Source organism: Oncorhynchus mykiss, chromosome 25, assembly GCF_057628025.1.
Source record: "Oncorhynchus mykiss isolate SJ-2025 chromosome 25, ASM5762802v1, whole genome shotgun sequence".
Taxonomy (NCBI): domain Eukaryota; kingdom Metazoa; phylum Chordata; class Actinopteri; order Salmoniformes; family Salmonidae; genus Oncorhynchus; species Oncorhynchus mykiss.
The window spans coordinates 1714771-1727144 of record NC_143046.1 but is presented as its reverse complement, the minus strand read 5'-3'; the positions used below and the strand labels follow the sequence as shown (position 1 = coordinate 1727144).

Sequence of the window (12374 nt, the reverse complement as noted above, 5' to 3'; positions counted from 1 at the left end):
CTGCCGCCCCACACTGTCACTACATTAAGTAGGTTACTGGCCCAACGCTCTAACCACTAGGCTACCTGCCGCCCCACACTGTCACTACATTAAGTAGGTTACTGGCCCAACGCTCTAACCACTAGGCTACCTGCCGCCCCACACTGTCACTACATTAAGTAGGTTACTGGCCCAACGCTCTAACCACTAGGCTACCTGCTGCCCCACACTGTCACTACATTAAGTAGGTTACTGGCCCAACGCTCTAACCACTAGGCTACCTGCCGCCCCGCACTGTCACTACATTAAGTAGGTTACTGGCCCAACGCTCTAACCACTAGGTTACCTGCTGCCCCACACTGTCACTACATTAAGTAGGTTACTGGCCCAACGCTCTAACCACTAGGCTACCTGCCGCCCCACACTGTCACTACATTAAGTAGGTTACTGGCCCAACGCTCTAACCACTTGGCTACCTGCCGCCCCACACTGTCACTACATTAAGTAGGTTACTGGCCCAACGCTCTAACCACTAGGCTACCTGCCGCCCCACACTGTCACTACATTAAGTAGGTTACTGGCCCAACGCTCTAACCACTAGGTTACCTGCTGCCCCACACTGTCACTACATTAAGTAGGTTACTGGCCCAACGCTCTAACCACTAGGCTACCTGCCGCCCCACACTGTCACTACATTAAGTAGGTTACTGGCCCAACGCTCTAACCACTAGGCTACCTGCCGCCCCACACTGTCACTACATTAAGTAGGTTACTGGCCCAACGCTCTAACCACTAGGCTACCTGCTGCCCCACACTGTCACTACATTAAGTAGGTTACTGGCCCAACGCTCTAACCACTAGGCTACCTGCCGCCCCACACTGTCACTACATTAAGTAGGTTACTGGCCCAACGCTCTAACCACTAGGCTACCTGCTGCCCCACACTGTCACTACATTAAGTAGGTTACTGGCCCAACGCTCTAACCACTAGGCAACCTGCCGCCCCACACTGTCACTACATTAAGTAGGTTACTGGCCCAACGCTCTAACCACTAGGCTACCTGCTGCCCCACACTGTCACTACATTAAGTAGGTTACTGGCCCAACGCTCTAACCACTAGGCTACCTGCCGCCCCACACTGTCACTACATTAAGTAGGTTACTGGCCCAACGCTCTAACCACTAGGCTACCTTCCGCCCCACACTGTCACTACATTAAGTAGGTTACTGGCCCAACGCTCTAACCACTAGGTTACCTGCCGCCCCACACTGTCACTACATTAAGTAGGTTACTGGCCCAACGCTCTAACCACTAGGCTACCTGCCGCCCCACACTGTCACTACATTAAGTAGGTTACTGGCCCAACGCTCTAACCACTAGGCTACCTGCCGCCCCACACTGTCACTACATTAAGTAGGTTACTGGCCCAACGCTCTAACCACTAGGCTACCTGCCGCCCCACACTGTCACTACATTAAGTAGGTTACTGGCCCAACGCTCTAACCACTAGGCTACCTGCCGCCCCACACTGTCACTACATTAAGTAGGTTACTGGCCCAACGCTCTAACCACTAGGCTACCTGCCGCCCCACACTGTCACTACATTAAGTAGGTTACTGGCCCAACGCTCTAACCACTAGGCTACCTGCCGCCCCACACTGTCACTACATTAAGTAGGTTACTGGCCCAACGCTCTAACCACTAGGCTACCTGCCGCCCCACACTGTCACTACATTAAGTAGGTTACTGGCCCAACGCTCTAACCACTAGGCTACCTGCCGCCCCACACTGTCACTACATTAAGTAGGTTACTGGCCCAACGCTCTAACCACTAGGCTACCTGCCGCCCCACACTGTCACTACATTAAGTAGGTTACTGGCCCAACGCTCTAACCACTAGGCTACCTGCCGCCCCACACTGTCACTACATTAAGTAGGTTACTGGCCCAACGCTCTAACCACTAGGCTACCTGCCGCCCCGCACTGTCACTACATTAAGTAGGTTACTGGCCCAACGCTCTAACCACTAGGCTACCTGCCGCCCCACACTGTCACTACATTAAGTAGGTTACTAGCCCAACGCTCTAACCACTAGGCTACCTGCCGCCCCACACTGTCACTACATTAAGTAGGTTACTGGCCCAACGCTCTAACCACTAGGCTACCTGCCGCCCCACACTGTCACTACATTAAGTAGGTTACTGGCCCAACGCTCTAACCACTAGGCTACCTGCCGCCCCGCACTGTCACTACATTAAGTAGGTTACTGGCCCAACGCTCTAACCACTAGGTTACCTGCTGCCCCACACTGTCACTACATTAAGTAGGTTACTGGCCCAACGCTCTAACCACTAGGTTACCTGCTGCCCCACACTGTCACTACATTAAGTAGGTTACTGGCCCAACGCTCTAACCACTAGGCTACCTGCCGCCCCACACTGTCACTACATTAAGTAGGTTACTGGCCCAACGCTCTAACCACTAGGCTACCTGCCGCCCCACACTGTCACTACATTAAGTAGGTTACTGGCCCAACGCTCTAACCACTAGGCTACCTGCCGCCCCACACTGTCACTACATTAAGTAGGTTACTGGCCCAACGCTCTAACCACTAGGCTACCTGCCGCCCCACACTGTCACTACATTAAGTAGGTTACTGGCCCAACGCTCTAACCACTAGGCTACCTGCTGCCCCGGATATCACTTTTCAACAGGAAATGTTCAAAAATCACTGGACGTGTTTTAGGATTTGGGATATTAGACAACGATTTCTTCTACCTTGAATAACATTCAGGTCCCAAATCTTTTCCAAAATGTCCCTGGCCTGGCGCATTTGGTTGATCTTAATTTCCATCCACCAGGACAACCTGCACACCACACATCAGAACAGACCCTTCAGACCGCATCATAAAAACCATCGTTAGTAAAGTTGAAAACACTCATTATTTACCAACTACCTCAGACCACTAGAACAGTAAAGTTGAAAACACTTGTTATTTAGATATTGTTATTAAGATAATGGTAATTGTATGTAAGCTTATTTGTGGTCACCTTTGTTCTGAAGATATCAGCGGTCACTTTCTAATAAAAAAACTCCACTAAACACATAATCAACATTATTATGTGTCAATTTGACTGCAAAATAGTGTAGTCTGAAAACCGATATGACTGCAAGATAAATAGAGTATAGACTGAAAACCGAGATGACTGCAAGATAAATAGAGTATAGACTGAAAACCGAGATGACTGCACGATAAAGTATAGGCTGAAAACCGAGATGACTGCAAGATAAATATTGTAGGCTGAAAACCAAGATGACTGCAAGATAAATATTGTAGGCTGAAAACCAAGATGACTGCAAGATAAATATTGTACAGAGATCTTCCTGTCCTCGGAAGAATGTCTCTGGTGGTAAACTGGATACGTTGTAGTATCGTCGTCCGTCCTTTCCTAGCTCATGTTTACAGTTGCCGCTGCTAACTCAGCGGCTAGGAGGTATCACTTCTGTAGTGAATAAGAGTTCAAAGTTCATACCATTCGCAACCAAAGCTCACGCTGAGGTTGGCTTCGTTCTGTAGTCATTATCTGAATCCCTCTGACATCGGATCGTCGTCCTAATGTACCCGGAATAGAAAGTTATTCGCCCTTTTAATGCAGAGGCTGCAGGCCTTGCGTACTCGGAACAGAAAGTTGTATTTTCGTAAAGGGCTTATATAGTGGAGGGAGAGAAGGGTGTGTTCCATAGTTTATAACCAAGGTCTCTTCACAGGGGTGGGCCACTGATTGAGCAGAGCGCTAACCTTATGAAAACCAATTCTCTCATTTGGAAGCTAAAATTACATTTAATCTTTTCACAAATAGTTTCATATTTAAACATTTCAATTGCACAACAATTCCATGTGAATCTGATAACTAGAATGTGTAGACTTTCCACTGTACCGTTTATGTCATCCTATCATTAATAAGAATTTCTCAGATGACAACCGAACTGACATCATATTCATTAAGTACCAACGCATTTTTTCAACTGGTTGGATGACCAAAATATGCTTCCTTTCCCCCCAACTTTTGATGTTCCCTGACTCTCTATGTTTAACAAAGGGATTTTCAATAGTCACATCGGTAGAGTTGAGAGAGGAAAAAGGGAAAAGGTATTTATGGGGGTCATAAACCTCCCCCTCAGGTCAACGTCATGACAGATCATACATGTAACTTTGGCTAGCGAGACAGCCAGCCAACTAACGTTAGCTAGCTAGCTAACTGTACGCTTTAACTTGCAATGAAAACGACTTTCTGACAAAATTACAAACATATATCTGGGAATGTATACTGAACAAAAATATAAACGGAACATGCAACAATTTAAACGTTTTTACTGAGTTACAGTTCATTTAAGGAAAGTTAATTCAATTAATTAATTTGGTCGTGATCTATGGATTTCAAATGACTGGGTAACGGCATAGCCATAGTTGGGCCTTGGAGGGCATAGGCCCACCCACTGGGGTACCAGGCCCACCCACTGGGGTACTAGGCCCACCCACTAGGATACCAGGACCACCGACTGGGGTGCCAGGCCCAGCCACTGGGGTAGCAGAGGTAGCCTAGTGGTTAGAGCATTGGACTATTAACATACATACTGTAGGTGATCAGACAGTCACATACTGTAGGTGTATGTAGATCGGCAGGTAGCCTAGTGGTTAGAGAGGTGGGCCAGTAACCGAAAGGTTGCAAGATCGAATCCCTGAGCTGACAAGGTAAAAATCTGTCCTTCTGCCCTTGAACAAGTCTCTGTTCCTAAGCCGTCATTGAAAATAAGAATGTGTTTATTAACTGACTTGCCCAGTTAAATAAAGGTAAAATAACATTTATTAAAAAACATACTGAGCAGCTCATTATAGACAGTCCTTCGTGACAGACCAATCCAAACTCATCTCTCGGCATGTTCAGCCCATCCATTTTCTCAGCCAATCATGGCTAGCGGGAAGGTTTCCGACTTTTTCAGAGGCGAAACCAACTATGCTCGTAATTTAACAATTGTATTTATATTTACAGATGGCATATAAGTTTGTTATTAAGGCACATAAAAGTTCAAATGTTCCAGAAGGCATTTCTGACCAGAATGCATGTTCTCCTGTGAAGTAGTGACACACGTGACATACTCTTAGTTTCCTGAAACGAGTCACAATTATAGGATAGGCATTAGAATGAGATGCCTCAATAATAGCTACTATCGGTGGTAGGCCTAATGTCTCTCCAGGAGCTGATCTGTCGTCAGTATTGTGGAATAATTCTAGTGTTAAGGAAAGATTTGAATAGCGAAATCTGATCCGAGAGCAGCACTCCCTTTCTTTCAATCCTATCAGTATCGTCAAATGCCTCAACAACACACTTAGCGAAGGTTCTCAACAACACACTTAGCGAAGGTCCTCAACAACACACTTAGCGAAGGTCCTCAACAACACACTTAGCGAAGGTCCTCAACAACACACTTAGCGAAGGTCCTCAACAACACACTTAGCGAAGGTTCTCAACAACCTTTGCCAAGTTTAGTTAGTTATGTACCTCTTTTGGCTACTATATCTATTGAGGTAGTGTTCTCACTTACAACATTAATCTAGTGAGGTAGGAGGAGAGAGGAATGAGGAATAGAAAGAGGAGAGGAGAGGGGGTTGAAGTTTGGTTTGTCTTGTGGTGTGTCTTAGCTCTTTGAAAGCTGTTGGTGATGTTTTCCATGTTCCCCCGTGAGCAGAGGCAGAGCGTCAGATGGAGAGATCATAAGGTCGTCGTGGCGAGGAGGCATGTTATTCCGTGTCGCCATGGTGTCAGCTCGTTAAGTCACAGAGTTAGAAACAGTCAGTTACGTGCATGCCCACCGTGCCAACACTTCTGCCTTGCTCCCTGGGGGGTGGGATACTTTTATTACTGAGTGGGTGGGTGGGTGAGGGAGGGAGGGGGGTGTGCTGCTGTCGTGTGCCAGTAGGGAAGAGTCAGGTAGAGAGGGAGGGTTTCAGAGAGACGGAGAGTAGCGAGAGTCAGGTAGAGAGGGAGGGTTTCAGAGAGACAGAGTAGCGAGAGTCAGGTAGAGAGGGAGGGTTTCAGAGAGACAGAGAGTAGGGAAGAGTCAGGTAGAGAGGGAGGGTTTCAGAGAGACGGAGAGTAGGGAAGAGTCAGGTAGAGAGGGAGGGTTTCAGAGAGACGGAGAGTAGGAAAGACTCAGGTAGAGAGGGAGGGTTTCAGAGAGACGGAGAGTAGGGAAGAGTCAGGTAGAGAGGGAGGGTTTCAGAGAGACGGAGAGTAGGGAAGAGTCAGGTAGAGAGGGAGGGTTTCAGAGAGACGGAGAGTTGGGAAGAGTCAGGTAGAGAGGGAGGGTTTCAGGGAGATGGAGAGTAGGGAAGAGTCAGGTAGAGAGGGAGGGTTTCAGGGAGATGGAGAGTAGGGAAGAGTCAGGTAGAGAGGGAGGGTTTCAGAGAGACGGAGAGTAGGGAAGAGTCAGGTAGAGAGGGAGGGTTTCAGGGAGATGGAGAGTAGGGAAGAGTCAGGTAGAGAGGGAGGGTTTCAGAGAGACGGAGAGTAGGGAAGAGTCAGGTAGAGAGGGAGGGTTTCAGAGAGACTGAGAGTAGGGAAGAGTCAGGTAGAGAGGGAGGGTTTCAGAGAGACGGAGAGTAGCGAGAGTCAGGTAGAGAGGGAGGGTTTCAGAGAGTAGCGAGAGTCAGGTAGAGAGGGAGGGTTTCAGAGAGACAGAGTAGCGAGAGTCAGGTAGAGAGGGAGGGTTTCAGAGAGACAGAGAGTAGGGAAGAGTCAGGTAGAGAGGGAGGGTTTCAGGGAGATGGAGAGTAGGGAAGAGTCAGGTAGAGAGGGAGGGTTTCAGAGAGACGGAGAGTAGGGAAGAGTCAGGTAGAGAGGGAGGGTTTCAGAGAGACGGAGAGTTGACTATTCATCACTCTAGAGTTGATATTCTAATTAATTCTCGATGTCTCCCATTCAATACTGCATTCTGTGTCAAAGTCTTTTTTACATGGACTTTAGTCAGACTCAACTAGATTTTATAGTAGAATAATCCTCTCTCTCCCTCTCTCTGTCCTTCTCCCTCTGTCTCCCTTCCTCCTCCAGGGTAAGATAGCAGAGCGAGGGGACCACCACTCTCTCCTGGCTACTCCAGGCTCTCTGTATGCTGACCTGTGGAACACTCAGAACAGTAAGATACTGAACATTAAGAACAGCCCGGTGGAACTGCAGCCAGAGAGACTCAGCCAGAAGGAGGAGGAGAGGAAGAAACTACAGGAGGAGATCATGAACAGTGTCAAGGGCTGTGGGAACTGCTCCTGTTGAGGAGAGGAGAGACAAGGACATCCCTCAATACCTGTCGTCCCTTCCTCCTTCCTTCACTCACTGACAGCCTGCCCTCAGTACTTTAGTCTCTCTCAGGGGAGGGGTCATATACACCTCTCCATCTCACTCCTGCCACAACAAACCCTGGGCTGACTGCCCCTCCCCTTGCTCCTCTTGAGAAGGCGATTGGTGGCCGAAGAGGAGACTGAGAAGGAAGCCTATCTGCCATTGGCTGATGTCTACAGAGAGGCAGTGTTCATCTACCAATCATCTCAGGACAAAACACGCATAAGAGATCTTGTATATGATGACATCATGGTGTATAGGGTTGAGTAAGAACAGGACTGAGTAAGAACAGGACTGAGTAAGAACAGGACTGAGTAAGAACAGGACTGAGTAAGAACAGGACTGAGTAAGAACAGGACTGAGTAAGAACAGGACTGAGTAAGAACAGGACTGAGTAAGAACAGGACTGAGTAAGAACAGGACTGAGTAAGAACAGGACTGAGTAAGAACAGGACTGAGTAAGAACAGGACTGAGTAAGAACAGGACTGAGTAAGAACAGGACTGAGTAAGAACAGGACTGAGTAAGAACAGGACTGAGTAAGAACAGGACTGAGTAAGAACAGGACTGATGGACTGAGTAAGAACAGGACTGATGGACTGAGTAAGAACAGGACTGATGGACTGATTAAGAACAGGACTGATGGACTGAGTAAGAACAGGACTGAGTAAGAACAGGACTGATGGACTGAGAAAGAACAGGACTGAGTAGGAACAGTATTGATGGACTGAGAAAGAACAGGACTGAGTAAGAACAGGACTGATGGACTGAGTAAGAACAGGACTGATGGACTGAGTAAGAACAGGACTGATGGACTGAGTAAGAACAGGACTGAGTAAGAACAGGACTGAGTAGGAACAGGACTGAGTAGGAACAGGACTGAGTAGGAACAGGACTGAGTAGGAACAGGACTGAGTAAGAACAGAACTGATGGACTGAGAAAGAACAGGACTGAGTAAGAACAGGACTGATGGACTGAGTAAGAACAGGACTGATGGACTGAGAAAGAACAGGACTGATGGACTGAGTAAGAACAGGACTGAGTAAGAACAGGACTGAGTAAGAACAGGACTGAGTAGGAACAGGACTGAGTAGGAACAGGACTGAGTAAGAACAGGACTGAGTAGGAACAGGACTGAGTAGGAACAGGACTGAGTAGGAACAGGACTGAGTAGGAACATGACTGAATAAGAACAGGACTGATGGACTGAGAAGGAACAGGACTGAGTAGGAACAGGACTGAGTAGGAACAGGACTGAGTAGGAACAGGACTGAGTAGGAACAGGACTGAGTAGGAACAGGACTGAGTAGGAACAGGACTGAGTAGGAACAGGAATGAGTAGGAACAGGAATGAGTAGGAACAGGACTGAGTAGGAACAGGACTGAGTAGGAACAGGACTGAGTAAGATCAGGACTAATGGACTGAGTAAGAACAGGACTGAGAAAGAACAGGACTGATGGACTGAGTAAGAACAGGACTGAGTAAGACCAGGACTGAGTAGGACCAGGACTGAGTAGGACCAGGACTGAGTAGGACCAGGACTGAGTAGGACCAGGACTGAGTAGGACCAGGACTGAGTAGGACCAGGACTGAGTAGGACCAGGACTGAGTAAGAACAGGACTGAGTAAGAACAGGACTGAGTAAGAACAGGACTGAGTAAGAACAGGACCGATGGACTGAGTAAGAACAGGACCGATGGACTGAGCAAGAACCGGACTGAGTAAGAACAGGACCGATGGACTGAGTAAGAACAGGACTGATGGACTGAGCAAGAACCGGACTGAGTAAGAACAGGACTGATGGACTGAGTAAGAACAGGACCGATGGACTGAGTAAGAACAGGACTGATGGACTGAGCAAGAACAGGACTGAGTAGGAACAGGACTGAGTAAGAACAGGACTGATGGACTGAGAAAGAACAGGAGTAGGAACAGGACTGAATAAGAACAGGACTGATGGACTGAGAAAGAACAGGACTGAGTAGGAACAGGACTGAGTAGGAACAGGACTGAGTAGGAACAGGACTGAGTAGGAACAGGACTGAGTAGGAACAGGACTGAGTAGGAACAGGACTGAGTAAGAACAGGACTAATGGACTGAGTAAGAACAGGACTGAGAAAGAACAGGACTGATGGACTGAGTAAGAACAGGACTGAGAAAGAACAGGACTGATGGACTGAGTAAGAACAGGACTGAGTAAGACCAGGACTGAGTAGGACCAGGACTGAGTAGGACCAGGACTGAGTAGGACCAGGACTGAGTAGGACCAGGACTGAGTAGGACCAGGACTGAGTAGGACCAGGACTGAGTAAGAACAGGACTGAGTAAGAACAGGACTGAGTAAGAACAGGACTGAGTAAGAACAGGACTGAGTAAGAACAGGACTGAGTAAGAACAGGACTGAGTAAGAACAGGACTGAGTAAGAACAGGACTGATGGACTGAGTAAGAACAGGACTGATGGACTGAGTAAGAACAGGACTGAGTAAGACCAGGACTGAGTAAGACCAGGACTGAGTAGGACCAGGACTGAGTAGGACCAGGACTGAGTAAGAACAGGACTGAGAAAGAACAGGACTGATGGACTGAGTAAGAACAGGACTGAGAAAGAACAGGACTGATGGACTGAGTAAGAACAGGACTGAGAAAGAACAGGACTGATGGACTGAGTAAGAACAGGACTGAGTAAGACCAGGACTGAGTAAGACCAGGACTGAGTAGGACCAGGACTGAGTAGGACCAGGACTGAGTAGGACCAGGACTGAGTAGGACCAGGACTGAGTAGGACCAGGACTGAGTAGGACCAGGACTGAGTAAGAACAGGACTGAGTAAGAACAGGACTGAGTAAGAACAGGACTGAGTAAGAACAGGACTGAGTAAGAACAGGACTGATGGACTGAGTAAGAACAGGACTGATGGACTGAGTAAGAACAGGACTGAGAAAGAACAGGACTGATGGACTGAGTAAGAACAGGACTGAGTAAGACCAGGACTGAGTAAGACCAGGACTGAGTAGGACCAGGACTGAGTAGGACCAGGACTGAGTAAGAACAGGACTGAGAAAGAACAGGACTGATGGACTGAGTAAGAACAGGACTGAGTAGGAACAGGACTGAGTAGGAACAGGACTGAGTAGGAACAGGACTGAGTAAGAACAGGACTAATGGACTGAGTAAGAACAGGACTGAGAAAGAACAGGACTGATGGACTGAGTAAGAACAGGACTGAGTAGGACCAGGACTGAGTAGGACCAGGACTGAGTAGGACCAGGACTGAGTAGGACCAGGACTGAGTAAGAACAGGACTGAGTAAGAACAGGACTGAGTAAGAACAGGACTGAGTAAGAACAGGACTGAGTAAGAACAGGACTGAGTAAGAACAGGACTGAGTAAGAACAGGACCGATGGACTGAGTAAGAACAGGACCGATGGACTGAGCAAGAACCGGACTGAGTAAGAACAGGACCGATGGACTGAGTAAGAACAGGACTGATGGACTGAGCAAGAACCGGACTGAGTAAGAACAGGACTGATGGACTGAGTAAGAACAGGACCGATGGACTGAGTAAGAACAGGACTGATGGACTGAGCAAGAACAGGACTGAGTAGGAACAGGACTGAGTAAGAACAGGACTGATGGACTGAGAAAGAACAGGAGTAGGAACAGGACTGAATAAGAACAGGACTGATGGACTGAGAAAGAACAGGACTGAGTAGGAACAGGACTGAGTAGGAACAGGACTGAGTAGGAACAGGACTGAGTAGGAACAGGACTGAGTAGGAACAGGACTGAGTAGGAACAGGACTGAGTAGGAACAGGACTGAGTAGGAACAGGACTGAGTAGGAACAGGACTGAGTAAGAACAGGACTAATGGACTGAGTAAGAACAGGACTGAGAAAGAACAGGACTGATGGACTGAGTAAGAATAGGACTGAGAAAGAACAGGACTGATGGACTGAGTAAGACCAGGACTGAGTAAGACCAGGACTGAGTAAGACCAGGACTGAGTAGGACCAGGACTGAGTAGGACCAGGACTGAGTAGGACCAGGACTGAGTAGGACCAGGACTGAGTAGGACCAGGACTGAGTAGGAACAGGACTGAGTAAGAACAGGACTGAGTAAGAACAGGACTGAGTAAGAACAGGACTGAGTAAGAACAGGACTGAGTAAGAACAGGACTGAGTAAGAACAGGACTGATGGACTGAGTAAGAACAGGACTGATGGACTGAGTAAGAACAGGACTGAGAAAGAACAGGACTGATGGACTGAGTAAGAACAGGACTGAGTAAGACCAGGACTGAGTAAGACCAGGACTGAGTAGGACCAGGACTGAGTAGGACCAGGACTGAGTAGGACCAGGACTGAGAAAGAACAGGACTGATGGACTGAGTAAGAACAGGACTGAGAAAGAACAGGACTGATGGACTGAGTAAGAACAGGACTGAGTAAGACCAGGACTGAGTAAGACCAGGACTGAGTAGGACCAGGACTGAGTAGGACCAGGACTGAGTAGGACCAGGACTGAGTAGGACCAGGACTGAGTAGGACCAGGACTGAGTAGGACCAGGACTGAGTAGGACCAGGACTGAGTAAGAACAGGACTGAGTAAGAACAGGACTGAGTAAGAACAGGACTGAGTAAGAACAGGACTGAGTAAGAACAGGACTGAGTAAGAACAGGACCGATGGACTGAGTAAGAACAGGACTGAGTAAGAACAGGACTGAGTAAGAACAGGACTGAGTAAGAACATTAAAGTGTATTTGTCAGATCGGTGCCCATGTTGCATAATGTCATCGCGTTTGTTAGAACGGAACACTGGTTGGACTTGTTGTACAAATTCACCTTCATGTCCAACAGAAAGAAAGACATTACAATGTGTATAATTATGTAAAGGCATTGGAGAAAGAACATGGTGTTTTTGTGTGATAACCTGAATAAAGAGCAGTGAGACTCAGATTGTTCCTATTATCTGTCAGTCTGATGAAGGGGGGGG

At 47.8% G+C, this 12374-nt stretch overlaps 1 protein-coding gene across 1 annotated transcript in view; it reads left to right on the top strand.

Annotated features, from left to right (window-relative positions):
* abcb7 (ATP binding cassette subfamily B member 7) overlaps nucleotides 1-12335 on the top strand; it is a 94154-nt gene extending 81819 nt beyond the window's left edge. The window contains exon 16 of the mRNA XM_090221163.1: nucleotides 7091-12335. Coding sequence (XP_090077289.1) covers nucleotides 7091-7309 — 219 coding nt within the window. The 3' untranslated portion in view covers nucleotides 7310-12335. The remainder of the gene's footprint in view (nucleotides 1-7090) is intronic.
* Nucleotides 12336-12374: the final 39 nt, after the last annotated feature.